The 17,907-nt window shown below is 48.4% G+C and overlaps 1 protein-coding gene across 3 annotated transcripts in view; it reads left to right on the forward strand.

The window, feature by feature from the left end:
* The first annotated feature begins 5,933 nt into the window (after window positions 1–5,933).
* ZNF592 (zinc finger protein 592) overlaps window positions 5,934–17,907 on the forward strand; it is a 37,078-nt gene continuing 25,104 nt past the window's right edge. The window contains exons 1-3 of one of the 3 annotated variants that reach the window (XM_018069847.3): window positions 5,934–6,083; window positions 7,419–7,530; window positions 10,188–12,508. In XM_018069847.3, the coding sequence (XP_017925336.1) occupies window positions 10,196–12,508 (2,313 nt within the window). In that variant the 5' untranslated portion in view covers window positions 5,934–6,083; window positions 7,419–7,530; window positions 10,188–10,195. Of the gene's footprint in view, window positions 6,084–6,469; window positions 6,522–7,065; window positions 7,219–7,417; window positions 7,531–10,187; window positions 12,509–17,907 lie in introns of those variants that run through there. The other 2 variants (XM_029958728.1, XM_018069848.2) reach the window with 2 other exon arrangements.

The raw sequence follows: 17,907 nt of genomic DNA on the forward strand, positions 1-17,907 counted from the left end.
TGGTTTGCACAAAAAGTATTCAGCATCCTGCACCTCTTATGAGACCCTGTGCCCTGATGGAGTTTGGATCAACCTGGTCTAGTGGAAGGTGTCCCTGCCCATGGCAGGGGATTGGAACAGGATGGTCTTTAAGGTCCCTTCCAACCCAAACCCTGCTGTGATTCCATGACTCTATGATACACAGTGTTATTTTGTTCTTTCTCCCAGTCATCTCTACCAAAAAGTCATCAGATGAGATAGTCTCTACTGTTAAACCATAAAAACATGACCTTTTGATGCCACAACTCTCCCATACTTTGTTGACTCGTAGCCCAAATTTGCCTGTTCCCAAGGAGATGTGACTTGGGAGCCAGGCATTGACAGGCCCTGCAGTTCCTGTCAGGCTGCAATTCCTCAGTTACAGCCCAACTCTGGTCAGAGGCTGCTCTTTTCTCCAGGGACATATGAGTCTGAAGGCAACTTAATACCAAAGGCAGAGTGGAGGCCAGTTCAGCTTCCTCAGTCTTATAGTGCAGGAAAAGCCTCTGGAACACACAGACACATCACCAGTTGTCTCGGTTAAAGCCAGGTTTGAACTTAAGGACAAAGCAAGGTGAGATATCATGTGTGAATTCCCAAGGTCCTTCTCCCTCTAGGGATAACAAACAAAAGTTCTGGAGAAGAAGAGAAAGAAAGTCACTGGCACACATTTGCTCAGGGGAGACACACAGGGGATACCAGCTCCTGGTGCAGATGCCTTAGTGTGACAGGGTGGAGATCAAACACAGGATTTTTTTGCCTCACCCGTGGGATTCCTAGGAATTGACAATGTTTGGAGAGCAAGATGACAAATCCTTTGGTTGCTAGCTATCCTCTTGTCCCTAGTTATAAAGAAAAGCCTCTGCCCCAGACTGGGCAGAGTTTAAAATCCAGTCCTGCTCCTCAGTGCAGGCTGTGGGATAAAGCCTCAACATGTGCCACCCTGCCTGGGGCTGGGCCCACCCCACTGCAGAGTAAATTGCTCAGATGCCTCACAGTCCACCGGAGACCTTTCCAGACCTTTCCACTGCGCTCCAGGAAGGATCATCAGGGCTCCTGTGAGCACCTGGGAAAGTGCCTGAGGTCATTTCAACAGCCAGGAGCAGAACAAGAGTGCTCAGGTATGAATGGGCTGGGGCAGAAATGACATGGTCAGTCAGGGGGCTGTGCACCATAAGCCCTCACTTCTGACCTATTTTATCCTTACTTTTCAGTCCTACATCTTGTTTTAGGGCTACATTGCCCTTAATCCTTGTTTGACACCTGGAAATATATCCATACATTCTCCTAAATGCCTCTAGTGCTCTGGGAGATAATTTGCATGCAGAACAATTTCACCTACTCATCTCTTCTTTCCTACCTTACCTCACTTCAGACATGGTTGTGTTTCCTACCTTACTTCAGACATGGTCGTGTTGGCTGCCTGTTCCTCCTGTTAGGATAAATATCTCTCACCCCTTAGCTATGCCTGCACCACACACCTTGGCCACCACCTGCAGTCCTATATCTCTGTTTTTGTGAGCATGCAAAGCATTCTTTCAAGCTTTCTTGGGGAGGCTTTTCAAGATAAAACTGCACTGATATTGCTTGGAGGGTGCTACCTGCAATTTAAGACAGAGAACCCTCACAGAATTAACTCTTCTTGCAGTTTTCTCAAGCTTTGGTTAAACTTTCTAGCAAAGTTCAGGGGAGTTTCCAGGAGCAACATGGCATATGTGGTTCGATGCCACTGGTCTCCCTGCCCCAGCAGTTCTTCCTCTGGCTGGATCCCACCTGGGAGCCAACAGTCTTCACTTTTACCCACACAAACATTTGTGGGACTATGTCTAAACTGAACTCAAATCCTGGGGTCACTTTTGGGCCCCTCACGACAAGAAAGACATTGAGGGGCTGGAGCATGTTCAGAGAAGGGAAGGGAAGGCACTTCAGCTGGGGAAGGGGCTGGAGCACAAGTCTGATGAGGAGCAGGGGAGGGACCTTGGGGGGCTCAGCCTGGAGAAAAGGAGGCTCAAGGGGACCTTCCCACTCTGCAACTTCCTGACAGGAGGGTGGAGCCAGGTGGGGGTCGGGCTCTGCTCCCAGGGAACAAGGGACAGGATGAGAGGAAGTGGCCTCAAGTTGTGTCAGGGGAGGTTTAGGTGGGATATTAGGGAAAATATCTTCATGGAAAGGATGGTCAGGCATTGGAACAGGGTGCCCAGGGCAGTTGTGGAGTCACCATCCCTGAAGGGATTTAAAAGATGTGTACATGTGGCACTTGGGAATGTGGGTTAGTGGTGAACACTGCAGTGCTGTGTTAATGGTTGGACTCAAAGGTTGTAGAGGGCTTTTCCAGCCTAAAAGATTATATGATTCTATGATGAGGGATGATTCAAAGTTTAATTTCTTCCCTGAAGAGGTTTACAAGCCTGGATCAGCCATCTCCAGTTCACAGAGTTGTCCCACTGCCACCACATGGGGCAACTGAAGGCACAAAGGCAAGAACAGCTGAAGGCAGCCTTGCCACCCTGGGAAATGCATGGGGAAACCATAGTTGCCCTGGCCACCGCAGGCCCGAGGCTGCAGCCACATGAAACAGGAGAGCATCTTGATAAAGTCCTCTTGCCGTAGCCTGGAGCATGGGAGTGAGTCCATTTGGAGGCAGCTGGAGAAGGAAAAGTCCTCTTGCCATAGCCTGGAGCATGGGAGTGAGTCCATTTGGAGGTAGCTGGAGAAGAAGAGGGGCACTGTGAATCCTGCTCCTGTTTAGCAGTGTGAACCCTGCTCATGTTCAGCAGTCATGTAGCGCCTCACAAGCGTCACCACTACTCAGGCAAAGCAACGCAGAGCCCAGGGGCGCAGAGGATTGCGCAAAGGGTCCTTGCTTGCCCAGACCTTGGAGCGTGTCCGTACTGCACCAGAGCCTGCAGTTCTCATGGGTGAAGAAAACTGGCTGTCTGGAAGTTATTTTCCCAGTTTTCCAGTCGAGCAGTAGAACAGGTTTGGTATTGCGCTAGTGATATGGGCAACGTGCATCCTTGGCGCTTCAGCAGGGTTTGACTGCAACCTCCCTGCAAGAAATCAGCCTATCTCATCACGTCTCCACCTGGGAATCCAACAAATTCCAACAAGTGGGATTTAGAAGCATAGTGGGGCATGAAGTAGTTCTTCTCCAATAGGATTTTGCCACATTAGTGTTCTTATTCCTGTTCCCAAATTTGCTAGGATACACAGCTTTGTTCCCTTCAGTTTGACTCAGGAATTTGAGGTCAGGGCTCCGTGGTTGCAAGAGAGTACCATGACCAGTACAAGCTGTCTTGAGCATGAATTTGGAGTAGAGGCAAGTTTTTACATGTTCATGGTGGATCAGTACAGAGGGATCTTCAATGAAGAGTTGCATCAGCTCATCCATATTTGTGTCAATAAGGAAAAAGAGGCAGAAAAATCAGTTTAGGGCAATGCAGAAGGCATGCCCTGGGAGTGAGGGAGACTAGACAGTCAAAGCAATAGGTGTAAATGGTTTTAAATGTATATAGAAGACATCTGTGTAATTAATTACCTGGGTTTAAGTTGCATGGCTTTTTTGTGTGTGTTTAGATAATGCTGAAGGCTATGCTGTTATGTTAGAGGAATGTTTGTGTCTGGGGATTCATTCTCACCCTGCCAGTAATAAACCTTCCCTGGAGTTTCTGAAACATTAATTATAGTTTTGTAACACACAAGTTTTGCAACCAGTTCAAGGTAGCTCCCTCTAACACTGGCCTCTGACAGAAGCAACTGAATTGCTGATGTGAAAACTGACAGTTGCCTGGGCATGAGGGCTCAGTGATGTTTGTATTGTAAATAAAATGGGTCTCACCGTCCTTGCCAGCCCGCCTGCCTACAGACACCCTCCGACACAGCCAGCACCTGGGAAGAACTATTTTCCCTCAGCCAAAAAGCAAGCACCAACAACCCCAAGCAGATTAAGAATTAAAAGTGAAGGTCTCAGATGCAGCTGGGCATGGAGAGTATTTCATCCAAGGGTTTCCCTCTCCGAGGTGCCACCAGGGCACAGGGGGTCCTGCTGACGCTGCTCCAGCTCCAGGAGGCTGCTCTAGACATCAGTTCCTTAGACCCACATCTTTTGTCCCTTCCACATCAAAGCACAGAATCACACAGTGCTTTAGGTTAGAAAGGACCTTAAAACCCATCTCATTCCACCCCCCTGGCCACCTTCCACTAGACCAGGTTGCTCCAAGCCCCCTCCAGCCTGGCTTGGAATAATTCCAGGGATGGGGATTCCACAACATTTACAAAACAAGCCTAAAGGGACAAATTTAAACCTAAAAAAAAAAAAAAAGGAAGGTTTTTTATTTCCAGATTTGTCGAGTCACCACATTCAACTAAAAATAAGAAAAGGAATTGATTTTTAGATGATGCAGAAGGATATAGACTCTCCTCAGTGCATTTTGTGTCTCTGCTGTCTTGAGAAAGGGACCCAGCCACTCCAGGGCTGCCTCTCCTCCTTGGCCATCTGGGATGGAGCTAAATTCCCACTAGCATTATATTTCTTAATTAGCACAATCCTTCAAATTACCACAGCTTTCCTGCAAGCCACAACTTGTTCAGGACTGTGACAGCTCTTAGTAGTTGTGTAACAAATGTCAGCTGTCTTACTAGATACAACTTAGAGCTTTTCACAGAGATGTGCTAAAATTACAGGTTAACAGTTGCAATATTGAAAATGTTTCCTTTTTGTGACTCCCTTTGTGCTTTTGCTGGTTTGGAGAAACTGGCTATCGCCTCCAAAAGGAGAAGGGTGATGACACTGATTCAGAAATCAAAGATGTGAAGCTACAATGTGTCAGTTAGAAAAAAAGAAATTTTTTTGCCCATGGGATTGATGACAAATAAAAGAATAAGTATTTAACCAGATGAGAAATAGTTGAGCAATTCTGTACACCCAGTAGCAGGGGTAGGTGGTTAAAATGCCAGGACACAGGAAAGAAAACCTCAAGAAATACTGTTTGTTTATTTATTACGATGGGAGAGTGACATATTCACACCTGGATACAAAATGCTTCAAATCCTCTCAGAGTAGTTGAGGTTGGAAGAGACCTTCTGAGGTCATTTGGTCCAGCCTCAAGCAGGGCCACCTAAAGCTGGTTGCTCAGAAAATCCAGACTGCTTTTGAACGTCTCCAAGGATGAAGACTCCACAGCCTTCCTGGGCAACCTGTGCCAGTGCTTGGTCACCCTCACAGGGGAAAAGTGTTTCCTCATGTGTATCAGTGGGTGGGCTCCAGTCCTGTCTCTGGGCACCACTGGAAAGAGCCTGGCTCCATCCTCTCTGCACCCTCCTTGCAGGTTCTAATAGATATGGATGACCCCCTTTTTGAGCCTGCTCTAGTCCAGGATGAACAGTCCAAGCTCGCTCAGCCTTTATTCATACAAGAGATGCTTCAGCTCCTTCATCATCAGCACCTTTATCATCCTCTTGGCTCTTTGCTGGACTCAGTATGTCCATGTCTCTCCCCAAAAGGGGACACAGTTGGAGGATAAACATTCTCTCTCTCATTCCCCAAGCTTGTCATAGAATCATAGAATGGTTTGAGTTGGAAGGGAACTCAAAGCTCATCTCATTCCACCCCTTGCCATGAGCCGGGACACCTTCCACCAGACCAGGTTGCTCCAAGCCCCATCCAACCTGGCCTTGGACACTCCAGGGTTGGGGCAGCCACAGCTTCTATGAGCAACCTATGCCAGGGCCTCACCACCCTCACAGGGAAGAATTTCTCTGTAATCTCTAATCTAAATCTACTGTTTTAGTAATTTCGATGCAGAAGGCATCAGGTTATCAAGGATGGAAGCCCTTTGTAACCCTCGCTGACTGATCCCAGACATCTCCCTGTCCGTGCTGTGTTTGGAAACGGCCCCAGGGGTTACTGGCTCCGCAGGGATCGGGGTGAGGCTGGAGCTCCCCGTATCCTCGCTCTGGGACACGGGTCAACCAGTGTCACTGCGGGCAAACCGCACCAGGGACACAATGACGAAGGAGTTTAAGACAGAGAGCGGTGACTGAGCCGTTCTCGGGGCAGGTTTTGGGTGAGGAAACCTCAGAAAAGCGGGAGCGCGGGGCCCGGCGGCATGAGGGGGCCGGGCCGGGCCCCGGGGCGCTCTGGTCAGGAGCCTCCCTGAGGCGTGGGAGGCGGTGGGGGGGTTCGGGGCCGGCGGGGCCTGTGGCCGGCGGGGAAGGGAAGGGAAGGGAAGGAAGGAAGGGAAGGGAAGGGAAAGGGAAAGGGAAGGGAAGGGAAGTGGAAGGGAAGGGAAGGGAAAGGGCAAGGGAAGGGAGGAAGGGAAGGAAGGGAGGGAAGGGAAGGGAAAGGGAACGGAAGGGAAGGACGGCGGGCGCGGTTCCGCGTGCCCAGCCCGCCCCGCTCCGCCCCGGCCTCGCCCGCCGCCGCCGCGCGCCAATGTTGCGGCCGTGGTGCCCGTACGGGTGAGGCCGCGCGGCCCGGCGGGCCCGGAGGAGCCGCCTGCGTGGTGATCTGCCCGCCCCCCGGCCCGGCCTGCGCGGCGCCCCTGCCGCTGCCTCCGCCCTCCCTCCCTCCCGCCGGCCCCCGCGGCGGGCGGTGCTGCCGCCCGCGGGCAGGGCGTGCGGCCCCGCCGCCGGCGCACCGAGCCCTGCGCGCCCACCACCGGCTCTTCCGGCGCGGGGGCCGCGCCTTCCCCCGGCCCCGTCTCGGTGTCGCGGCGCCCAGCGACGGCCGCGGCGGCGGCGCCGGCACAAACTAAGTTGGGCGGGCGGCCCACGTGGGCGGCGGGGCCGGGCCGGGCCGGGCCGGGCTGTCAGCTGCGGGGGGGCGGCGGGGCCGAGCCTTTGTCTCGGGTGGGGACGGCGTGGGCCGGGGCCGGTGGCCGGGGAGTGCCAACGGGCCGCGCGCGCGCCCCCCGCGGCCTCGCCTCGCACCGAGAGCCGCCGCTGGACCCTGAAACTTTGACGGGTGTTCCAGCCCCGGGTCCGCCTGCAACTAGAGCAAGCCCCTGTCCGGTTTGACCCCCCTGGCCCACTGCGGCTGCCCCGTGCCCGTCCCCTCCCTGCAGCCCTGACAGCCCCTGCGCGGCCGGTGCCCCCTTCCCCTGCCCTCCCCGCGCTCCCCGGCTCCTGCTATCCCTGCCTTCCCAAGGGATTCCCGTGGCAGGCAGTCCCTGCATCCCCTCCCGGAGACACCAGCCCCGTGTGAGCAGTCCTTGGCAATGTTTTCCTTTGTACACTGCTGTTTTGGAGAATTATCAATATTTATTAGTGATAATGTTCATGATAAATAATCCTCCATAGCAGGGCGGTTGGAGCTAGATGGTCTTCAAGGTCCCTTCCAACCCAAGCCGTTCTGTGATTACTTTCCTTGGTGTAATTGGGTTTTCATGCTTTCCTACTAGGTGGCAATCTCAAACCTCCTCCCTGAACAGTATGGTACACACTGGTTTGGGAGCTGCAGAGCATCTGCTTCCAGTCTCCAAAAGTCCCTGGGAATAGCACTGCTAGCTAAAGGTTTGTATGGGGTTTGTGGGATGCGGGTCCTGTGGTGCCTCTCCCCGACTTGCAAGCTGATCCATGATACAAGGCCTTAGGGTTTCACATCCTTTCCTAGAGTTTTTTTGCATGGCTTGGAGCCTTCTAGGTTTCCTTAGCTGTGGAGAAAGGTGCTGTAGTGAGGTTGGATTTGCACATTGAAATACACGTGTTCTACTCCATAAGTCCTTCTTTGCTCATTTTATTCACCTCTTCTACTGCTTTGCCAATCTCAACCTCCATGTTTTCATTAGATTCCAAGCTTGGGGTTTAAGTCCTTTGCACAAGAAGGATGGAGTAAGGACAAAGGCCTTTACTTTCAGCTTTCCTCACAAGCTAGTTTACATAATTTCCTTTAATATCCTTTTTCTGTTTGTTGTCTGTGAACAGAGATAAATTTAAAATTTTTACTTAACACCATTTATGTCATTTAAAAATCACTTCTATTGATAAGATGCACGTTTTCTAAAATCTGGTTCAAATTTTGCTTTATTTTGAGAAATTGTAGCTTTGTGTATGACAAGTTTAAGATGCAATTTTTTGGAGAAATACTTGAGTAGAGACTTGTGCTCTCATGGTAGCAAAGAGAGTAAATTGGCCTTTTACAGAACTCAAAGATGTACACAAAGCTTCTGAAAATGCAAGTTTTCTTCCAAGGAAAGGGTATTTTGGGATGCTGCAGATACCTGGGTTTTATTTTGTCTCGGATTTTAAAACACCCTCGCCTGAAGAGGCGGAGAGGTGTTCCAGAGTGGGAAGGGGAAAGTCAGGAGTGATTGGCAGGCTCATTTATCTCTGTATAGAACTCAAGCGTGCCAGGTTAAGGATGAAGTGTCTTCCTTGCAGAAGGATTTGTGTGCCAGAAATTTTGGGAGCTGCATGGTGCCTAGCTCTCTCCCAGCTGGCACAAGATTTCCCACCCAAAGGAAGGGGAAGTTTCAGGTCCATGCCTTTGCCAACTGCAGTAATCTGTGATGTTCCCAAAGTCCTTATCGAGTGCTGGGGATGTGGAGCGTATGGATAATCTGGGCTTCCAGGGATGTCACACCCAGCTGCGCTTCCTTGAGGGATGTGATTGTAAATTCCTGCACAGCCCTCTGTGGACATTCATATTTGTGGTTTAATTTAAGAAAGAGTTTAAGCTCAGATACAGCAAGCCACTCTTAAGCCAAGTAAATCTCCATAGAGTGTTTTGCAGTAGATTAACCAAAGCAGCACCTCTGGGACTTGTCTGGAGGCATGGCTGAGCTAAGGCTCAAAGACCACTGTGTCCTTGTGCTCCAGGCTGAAGTGATTTCTCCTGGCTGGAGAGTTGTTCCCCATTCCAGCAGCCTGACCAGAAGGGTTGAGCTTTGTTTGGTTTGAATGTGACGCTTGATGAACTTTTAAACCCAACTGTAAATAATGAGAGCAGCCTTAAATCAGGGGCCTTTTGGGAAGGCATCACACAGCTTCTCTCTCTTCCTCTGTCTTGTCCCACGATCCTTCTCTCTGCCTGCACCTCTGCTCCCAGCTCTTCCCCCTTCTCCTGGAATCCTGCCACCCTCTCTGTCTCCCTCTCTTGCCGCTGGCTTTGGCAGCTGTTGCAGCCCAAGTCAAGTGAGCGTGGCAGGACTTACCTTGCCTGTGGGTGCTCCTTGCCAAGCAGGAACTGGTGCCCTGATAGTTTTGTTGACACTCTTCAGGGTTTTTTTTCCCCTCCCCTACATACAGCATACATCAGTGCACATACATTTGGGCTTTAAATGGAAAACATGTTAAATGAATGGGAAGTCTCTGTATTGCACCAACTTGAAAATGTTTTGATTTAACAGGGGAAAAACAGTATCCCTGACATTAGTGAACACAAATGTTCGAGTGACTGTGCTGTCAGTTTTCATTATGCATCTCATCAGAGCTGATTATTGCTGTAGTAGGTCACGGTGTTGAGTGTCCAAGTCCCCACTTCCCTTCTGGAGGGCTTAGGAAGAGATTGCTGGCTGGGAACACCATTTTTTGTGATGATTTGGATACAGTCCTTTATTCTGTCTTTGGGCAGTTTTGCCTCACATGGTTACCTAATTAAGGATTGCCTCTGTTTCAAATAACCCTACTTGGACCTGCAGTATTGAAATATTTACTGAAGACTTCTATTATTTAAATTGCTCGGAGTAGGAGTCATCTCACTTTTCAGACCTGTTTCTCTTGGGGCACCTGTTTGCTCCTGCCTTCCTTCCTTGAAGGACAACTGAGTTCTTCAGATGTGAGAATCTGTTGAGAGATCTGCAGCAATTAGCTCTACAGAAACCCCAAACGAACAACAAAAACCCCTGTACTAATGTAATTCAGAACCTTTTCTGTTGAGGCTCATGACAGCAGCTGGTTTTGGAGTAGTGATGCACCTGACAGGTTGAAAAGATGTCCCCTGCATGAGCTTGGTGTCTTGTAAAAGGTCATGCTTGTACCAGCTCTGCTGCTGGGGATCCCAGGAGAAGGGGATGCTGTCTCCTACCATGCTGCTTGGGAACAGCTCTGCCCATAACTGGCCTTTGGGCAGCTGTGGTTTTTGTCACAAATGTTGATGCAAATGAGTCTTACAAAGTTTGTCCAGGGGGGAAATGTACCTTACAAAGTATTTCTTGTGCTTTTAATTGTAGCTTTCATCATGGGGGACATGAAAACCCCTGACTTTGATGACCTCTTGGCTGCTTTTGACATCCCCGACCCGACTAGCCTGGATGCCAAGGAGACCATCCCATCAGCTGGGGAGGAGAGTGAGAATCACCTGAAGTCGTCGGGAATGTGCATCGATGAGAACGTTTCCTTGTCCCACTCTCTGCCTCCCTCTGATGCGCCTGTTGTGAGTGTGATCGTGAAGAACACAAGTCGCCAGGAGTCCTTTGAGGCAGAAAAGGAGGGGAATCACCTCGGAACCGGTCTGTTACACAACGGGTTCCGTGGGTCTGATCTGCCAGCAGAGGCTCATGCTTTAGTCCATAATTATGGCAAGTTTGAGTCAACTTTTATTAATGGTGACAGCTCCAGAGGTTACTCTGATAAACTGGACCAGTCCAAGTCAGAGCCTTTGCCAACATTTAGTCAGTTTAGCCCCATTTCCAGCCCTGAACCGGAGGATGCATTCAGAGAAAACAGTATTGGGGATAAACCCAAACATGCCCAAACTCCCTATTTTCCACCGCCTTCAATGTATATACCGACAGGAGCTTCAGTCCTGGATCATCTTAGGAAGGTGCCAGAGCCTGAATTAAGCATGTTTGATCAGTACTGTAAAAAGGAACAGAAGATGGAAATCCATTGCCAGCCAGAGAATAGGCTGGAAATGAGCAGGAGAGAGCAGGACAAAGCAGCAGAGAGGTTTGTGGAGTCAAGCAAGGACTTGGTAGATAGCAACAGCTTTCTTGGAGAAGGCTTGGTGTTTGGAGACCTCCCTCGCAATAATTTAGGAGACAGTAAGGGGTCTGTGCCCGAGCTGAACGTGTCTTCGTCAGTCCCACCTCGGCAGAGGTTAAAGCCAACTCATTCCAAATTGTCATCCTGTGTGGCAGCATTAGTAGCTCTTCAGGCCAAAAAGGTTGCATGTATTCCAAAAGGTGATCAGCCAAATCTTACCAAGGAACCTGGTCCTTTTAAAGACGGGACAAAGGGAAGTCCAAAAATGCCCAAGTCACCAAAGAGTCCCCGAAGCCCCTTGGAGGCGGTCAGGAAGGCCAGCAAGCAGCCTGAGAGTCCTCGTAGTGTATGCAGTGACAGCAGTGGGAAAGGCTCTCCTTCCATGGCAGCTGGCTCTCCGCCAGCTATTCCCAAAGTTAGAATAAAGACTATCAAGACATCCTCTGGTGAAATTAAAAGGACTGTAACGAGAATTTTGCCAGAAAACGATGAGTTGGGCAAATCTTCAGAAGAGTCACCTGCGGAAACCTCCTCTGCTGAAGAGTTTATCAAATCTTTCCCATCCCCTGACACTAGTGCAGCTATGGAAAGTGAGGCTGGCAGGAATTCAACCAAAAATGGGGCTGCTGTGGCTATCCAGCTGTCGAACATAAGTCCTTACTCAGACAGTATAAGGATGGATATTGCAAACAGCACGTGTACCGTGTCCTTATCTCCACTGCCAAACTGCGGCAGCGGTGCCATAAAAGTGGGTGTCAAGAGGCAGCAGCAGGGTACGGTGACGCAGCCGTCCAGTGCCACCACCTCCTCCGGCCTTCTTCCCAAAGCTGTGCACTTGGCAAATCTCAACTTGGTCCCCCACAGTGTTGCTGCTTCTGTTACGGCAAAGTCGTCGGCGCAGAGGCGGAACCAGCCTCAGGTGACACAGATGTCGGTGCCGCTGGTGCACCAAGTCAAGAAAGCTGCTCCCGTTGTCATGGAGGCATTCCACAAAGTGCTGCACAGTGCCAACCCGGTGCCCATATATACTCCCAACCTCAGCCCTCCACCTGACACCAGTATTAATTTACCTGCCTCTGGGTATTGTTGCCTGGAATGTGGGGACTCGTTTGCCTTAGAGAAAAGCCTGACTCAACACTATAGTAGGCGAAGCGTTCACATTGAAGTCATGTGCACACAGTGTTCAACTATGCTCCTTTTTTTTAATAAGTGTAGCTTGCTTAAACATGCACGAGATCACAAGAGCAAAGGATTTATCATGCAGTGTTCTCAGCTGCTCATGAAACCAATTTCCATAGACCAAATGTTTTCACTTTCTCCTGCAAGCTCTTCAGCCTCTCCGGCTCCTCAGACTTTGCACTCATCCTCTCCTCCACCCAAGTCCAGTGCTGCTTCAGGAGGTGGGGTGGGGATTTCTGTGAACACTCAGCCAGCCTTGCCTCTCTACCCGGACCCACAGAGGCTAATCCGTCATGGACTTAAGTGTTTGGAGTGTAACAAGCAGGAGCAGGATTATGCTTCTTTAGCAGCTCATTACCAGAGAACCTCAGAAGATAATGAGAGACTGGTAAGTCATCATTTTAATGTTGTTAGTTAAATCTCTCTGAGTTTAAAAAGATTGTCCTCAAGGGGAAAAAAATAGGCATGGTGGTGGCAAATGAGTCACTTTGCCTAAAAAAGTGCTTGTGGGGAGGATTTGGGATGCACATGAGCCCAGAGGTGTGAGTGTGAAGAGGCACTTAGTGTTGCTTGCTTGCCCTCTTTTTACCCTTTGCTAGTAAAAAGAGCATAGTAAGGAGACTGGAGATCCTCGAGTATCAAAGGAAGCTGCTGGAGATCAAAGATCTTTTGGATGAGGTGTGCACAAGTGCTCTAGGGGAGGATCAGTGGAGCATTATCTGAAACAGGTTTTTGTGCTCTAAGCATGGCTGGAGGAGATCTGACACAGTTTAATGTTGCCTTTCCTGGAACTTGTGCCAGAACCTTCCGTGTAATGCTTTGCACATCGGGTGCTGTTGCTGCAGTGTGGTCGGGTGTGTGTTGGGACAGGCCTGTCCGAGAGCCGAGCCCTGTGACACGGGGGATGGAGGGCTGGTTTGGGCTATTTTTGTCCTTTGGGTAGCAGGGGGATGAGTGGGTGCCATGATTGATAGGAGGGTTCAAGAACCTTGTTAATGGCTTCCTGCCTTCCTCTTGTGCTGCCCTGCTTTTGTCTCCACTGCCTTGGTGGACCTCCCTCGTACGTACAGGCAGAGAGTTGGAATCCCCTTAAAAACTCCAGCTTAGGATTCTCCAGATGAAGGGGAGGAGATGGTCTTCAGTGTGTACTAAGACCATATGCTTTGTTTATGGTTTTAATTTTGGAATCCACAGTCAATCCTGTTTAAGTATTAACCAACCCTAAGTTGGAAGAAGCAGAGGAATCCTTTCTCCTTATCTCTTTGGATGGGGGAGAAAGCTTTCCAGGTCGGTCTGGCTGCCAGCAAAGCTGGCAGGCTCCCCAGGGCAAGGGCTCCACAAACGAGGACTCGGTGCCAACGTTCTGGGGGGATGACCGGGTGTCTGCCATGGCTGTCATAGCACCTGCACACTCCAGAGCCTCTCTGTGCTCCTTGAATGGCTTGCAGGAGTATTGAGGTTGCTGTGGTCCCATTTAGGTGCTTTGTTATCTTAAATTCGTCAACCACAAAAAAAAATAGATTATGGCTGAATGGTTTTGATGTCATAAAAATTGGCAAGGCCAGAAGGGATCAACGTGGCCACGTAATCAGTTTTCTTGCCCGAGGCAGCCCCGTGAGCACTGCTCTCTGTCAACACCCCAACTTATTTTTCAACTATAATGCATTTTTAGGAAATGTCAGCAGTCTGGCATTAAAACCTCCAGGAGAAGGGATACAGTGAGTGCTCCAAAGTGAGCTAAAATGTTAATCAGTGGCATTAAAAATGTATTTCCTATTTCTGTTGTGCGATTATCAATTCAAGAGCTCCTTAAAGAGAGAAAGGATGTCTGATAGTAAGTATTTTTAGCTTGTAATCAAATAATTTATTCTGTAACTTAACCAAGAATAGAGTTTAAGCCTCTCACTTCAAGTTGTTCTGCTAGATATGAGATTATTTGTGCAGTATTTTTCTGAACAGAAACATTGGAAAAAGAGGCTACTTTTGAGCTTGTGGAACCGACTCCTCCCTGTTTGATCTTCCCATGCTAATGCTCCACTGGATGCATGCACTGCTCTGGGAGTCCTTTTCCACCATATCTGCTGTCCTCCAGGCTGCTCGGTGGTGCTCCGTGCTGTTCCCAGAACATCTGTTTCAATAAAGCTGTTACATTTCTAAAGGAAATATCACTTTGTGCCCATATGCCTGTAATTGTGTGCCTCTGGATTGTAGCAGGAGCTGATGGAAACCATCCTGGTGCCTTCTCCCAGAACACAGAGGTTTGGTGGCACTGGGCTGAGAGAGTAAAAGGATGGGTGAAATTCGGTGGTTTCACAGGGATGCCTGCTTCTTTGAGCTGTCCAGGGGAGGTGTGGATGGCCTTGTCATCCCTTGTCTCATGTGGGTAACACACTGTGTAGCCCCCAGCGGTAACAAGGCCTGAGGAGATGAAGATTTTGCATATCAGGTATAAATGAACATAATAATGATATTAATCATGGTGTGGGAAGGCCATAGGTAAAGCTGTGTTGGAATGTGCATCATAAACTCCTGGAATAGGAGAACAGGAGCTGGCCAGCCTCCTCCTGAGGTGGTACTGTGGATACCCCTGGCTCTCTCCATTAAGTAACTTAATTCCTTGGGTTACTATTTTATTTTGATCAGGAAAAAGGGGAATGTTGATATGAGCAGGAGAGGATCAAGTGACTGATTTCGCAAACACTTTCTTAGATGGTTGAAAACTCTGGTTTCCATCTCCAGAGTTGTACCAGGACTCTTGTTTTTTGGGACAGGGGTAGAAATGAGATGTTAGGAAGAAATCCTTCTCTGTGAGGATGGTGGGACCCAGAGAAACTGTGGCTGCCCCGTCCCTGAGAGTGTTCAAGACCAGGTGGGATGGGCTTGGAGCAATGTGGTCTAGTGGAAGGCGTCCCTGTCCATTGCAGGGGGGTGGAACTGGATGATCTTCAAGGTCCCTTCCAACCCAAACCCTTCTGTGATCCTCTGACTATGAAACTGTATTGCTGAGGAAGGCACTGATGTAATGAACATCTTTTAGTGCCTCCCAGTAGTGGTTCAAGACCAGTCCACAGAGGAGAAAGTGTTCATTTATCTACTGGTACATCTCAATAAAAAACCACAGTACACACCAGTCATGTACTGATGCTTGATCCAGAGCAGGCTGCCGTGGCTGGACGATCCGTCAGGATGCAGAGGTAGGATAGTATTAACAATGGTAAGCAAGCTTGGGCATGAATCACATCCCCAGATCTCAAGAGACTAATTATCTGGTGGTTATCATAATTTTATGCATTTGAGCAAAAAACAGTGTGTATTTCTTCCTCCATACCTGATGCCTTTCTCACTGTATTGAAACGACAGTATGGAGAGGGATTGTCATTGTTTCTTAAAGCTAACAAAAAATTGTAACTCTGATAATTTGGAAATTTTTTAATATTTTTTTAATTTCTCCTTAATCCCAGAATTCAGGCACAAACTCTTTGCCATGCCTCATTGAGAAACTATGAAGTACTGATATTTTCCATGTAAAACCATGGCTTAATTTATGCCTTTTGAAGAGCTTCAAGAAGTATCAGGGCAGGTCCGCACTGTATCAGGCCAAAAGCTTTTAGTCTGTGACTATTGAGATGTTTGGTACCAGATCATCCCTAAAACAGAGGATTCTTAGAAAGGGTGGATGAATGTATAATGTAAAGAGTGTCTTTGGCTGAAGGCAACATGTAAAAGCAATTTACCTGCAGCACCTGGGTTTGTACTAGAAGGTGGAGACCCCTGACCTGTGGAAAATAAGCCAGGTGGATTTTTGATCGGTGTTCTTGGAAGCTCTTCTGTTAAATGACACCAAATCTGGATTATTAACATGCACATCCAACGTGACCATAACTTGAGAAGCTGAACAGGCTTTGAAGTGCTCAGTTATGGTGCTTTTAATTCCAAAACCATTTTGGACCTTATGTGGCACTGGCGTGGCACCTTGCTAAGAAGGAAGGGCTGATCCCATAAGGTTGATGGAGAAAAGAAGTAGCAGGAAAGAGACTTATTTTTCAATATGATGTTTTCAGTTACCCAGAAGCTGAAGGACAAGCACACTGTGGTAAGACTGGAATGATTGGATTGGAGAGAGGGAAGCCAACCTAAGCTGGCTCTGCTCTGTGAGAAAACTTATCCTGTGCTGATACTTAAGACTTCTCACTTTAATTGGAATTTCTTACCATGACTTTGTGAATTACTTTGATGTTTTCATGTTGCCTGGAGCTGTTTAAAAGGGGATTGTTGGGTTTTCTCTTTGTCCCAGTTGGTGGCTTGGGAAATACTTGGGTTTACATTTCTGCATGGTCTTGGGTAAATCCCACCTTAATAGGACAGATAACAGGTAAATGACTTTCCCAGGTGTGGCCAAAATGAGAATGACATGGCTGGGTCACAGTTGTGTTGCAGAAAGGAAGAAAGATAGGAATGTGGTCTGGACAGCAGGGAAAGGAGAAGATTTAGAGCATGAGAGGAAGAGAGGGGGATGATGCTGTGGTTGAGAAGGTGGAGTGGAAAGACCTTTAGAAAAATGATTGAGAGCTTGACCTTAATGTTGTATTTTAAACATGTACATGATTGCAGTTGCTCACAGTACAGCAGGGCAATCCTACCTAGCTTCCTTGGTGAAGAATATGTGTAGGATGAGGGCAGTTCCTCCCAGCCAAACATGGAGGTGGGATCTCTGCATCTTACAGGGAGGATACAGACTGGAATAACCCACTTCAGAAACAGAAAGAACTGGATTTACTGCGTGGATGTTTTGAGTGGGTCACCATAATGGATCACAGTGACTTTGCCTTTTTTTGGCAACTAGTGAGGCCAGTTCTGCAGTTTTTGCAAGCTTGTGAATTGAGGTGCTCGATGGGACCCAGGTACAGCTTTTCCATGGCTGAACTGCAGGAAGGAAGCAGCATGGGAATTTGAATAGCTGGTAGGTTGGATTTTGTTCAAACCAGAAGCTGTGCTGCATGTAGGCTTTATGCTCATACAGATGTTCAAAAGGTGATAGCAGATGTTTCATGTAACTTCAGGTCTGTTTGGTCTGATATAGTGGTGGTGTGTTCTAGAGCAAGATATTTTGTGGGGGGGAGAAAAGATATTTAAATAGCTGTAGTTTATGCCAAATTAATCTGATACACACATATTTCTGGAGTAGAGAAATGAGTAGATCCTCATCTTCTTGATGTTCAATGAGGTGGTTGTTAGAGTGCTACGTGGGCAATGGATGTACTGAAGAAGTTGGATTAGGAGGTTGGAGCAGAATCAGATAAAATGTGGGAAATAACTGCAACTGGGATCAGATTCTTGTGAGATCTGAGGAATGGCTTGAGGTACCTCTGCAGTTAAAGTTTGTGTTAAGGACCTTGGAGGCTGAATGTGTAGAAAAATTTGCTGAACCAAACCAACAAAGTAAGAAGTCATGGAAAATTGGGGATATTTTACAGGAGGACCTAGGTGATCTTGAAGATTGAGTATGAATGGGATGAAAAGCAACCAAAAGCAGGATGTTTGGTCATGAGAAGTCCCTGAATGACCGAGGTGACAGTTGTGCAGGGGATTTAAGTCAACCTGCAGCACCAGGCAGGGCTGTGGTAATGCTCCCTCTTGCTTCCCTTGAGATGGAGAGGAGTGTACTGTTTGTGTTTATCAGGATAGAGAGGAATAAACGAAGGAAGAACGAGCAGAGAAATGGAAAGATGATCTCTTGTGGGGAAATGAAAAACCCATTATGAGTTTTGCTTGGCAAAGACCTGGTAA

The sequence above is a fragment of the Manacus vitellinus genome, unplaced genomic scaffold, assembly GCF_001715985.3.
Source record: "Manacus vitellinus isolate BGI_N305 unplaced genomic scaffold, ASM171598v3 scaffold_16_pilon, whole genome shotgun sequence".
Classification (NCBI taxonomy): domain Eukaryota; kingdom Metazoa; phylum Chordata; class Aves; order Passeriformes; family Pipridae; genus Manacus; species Manacus vitellinus.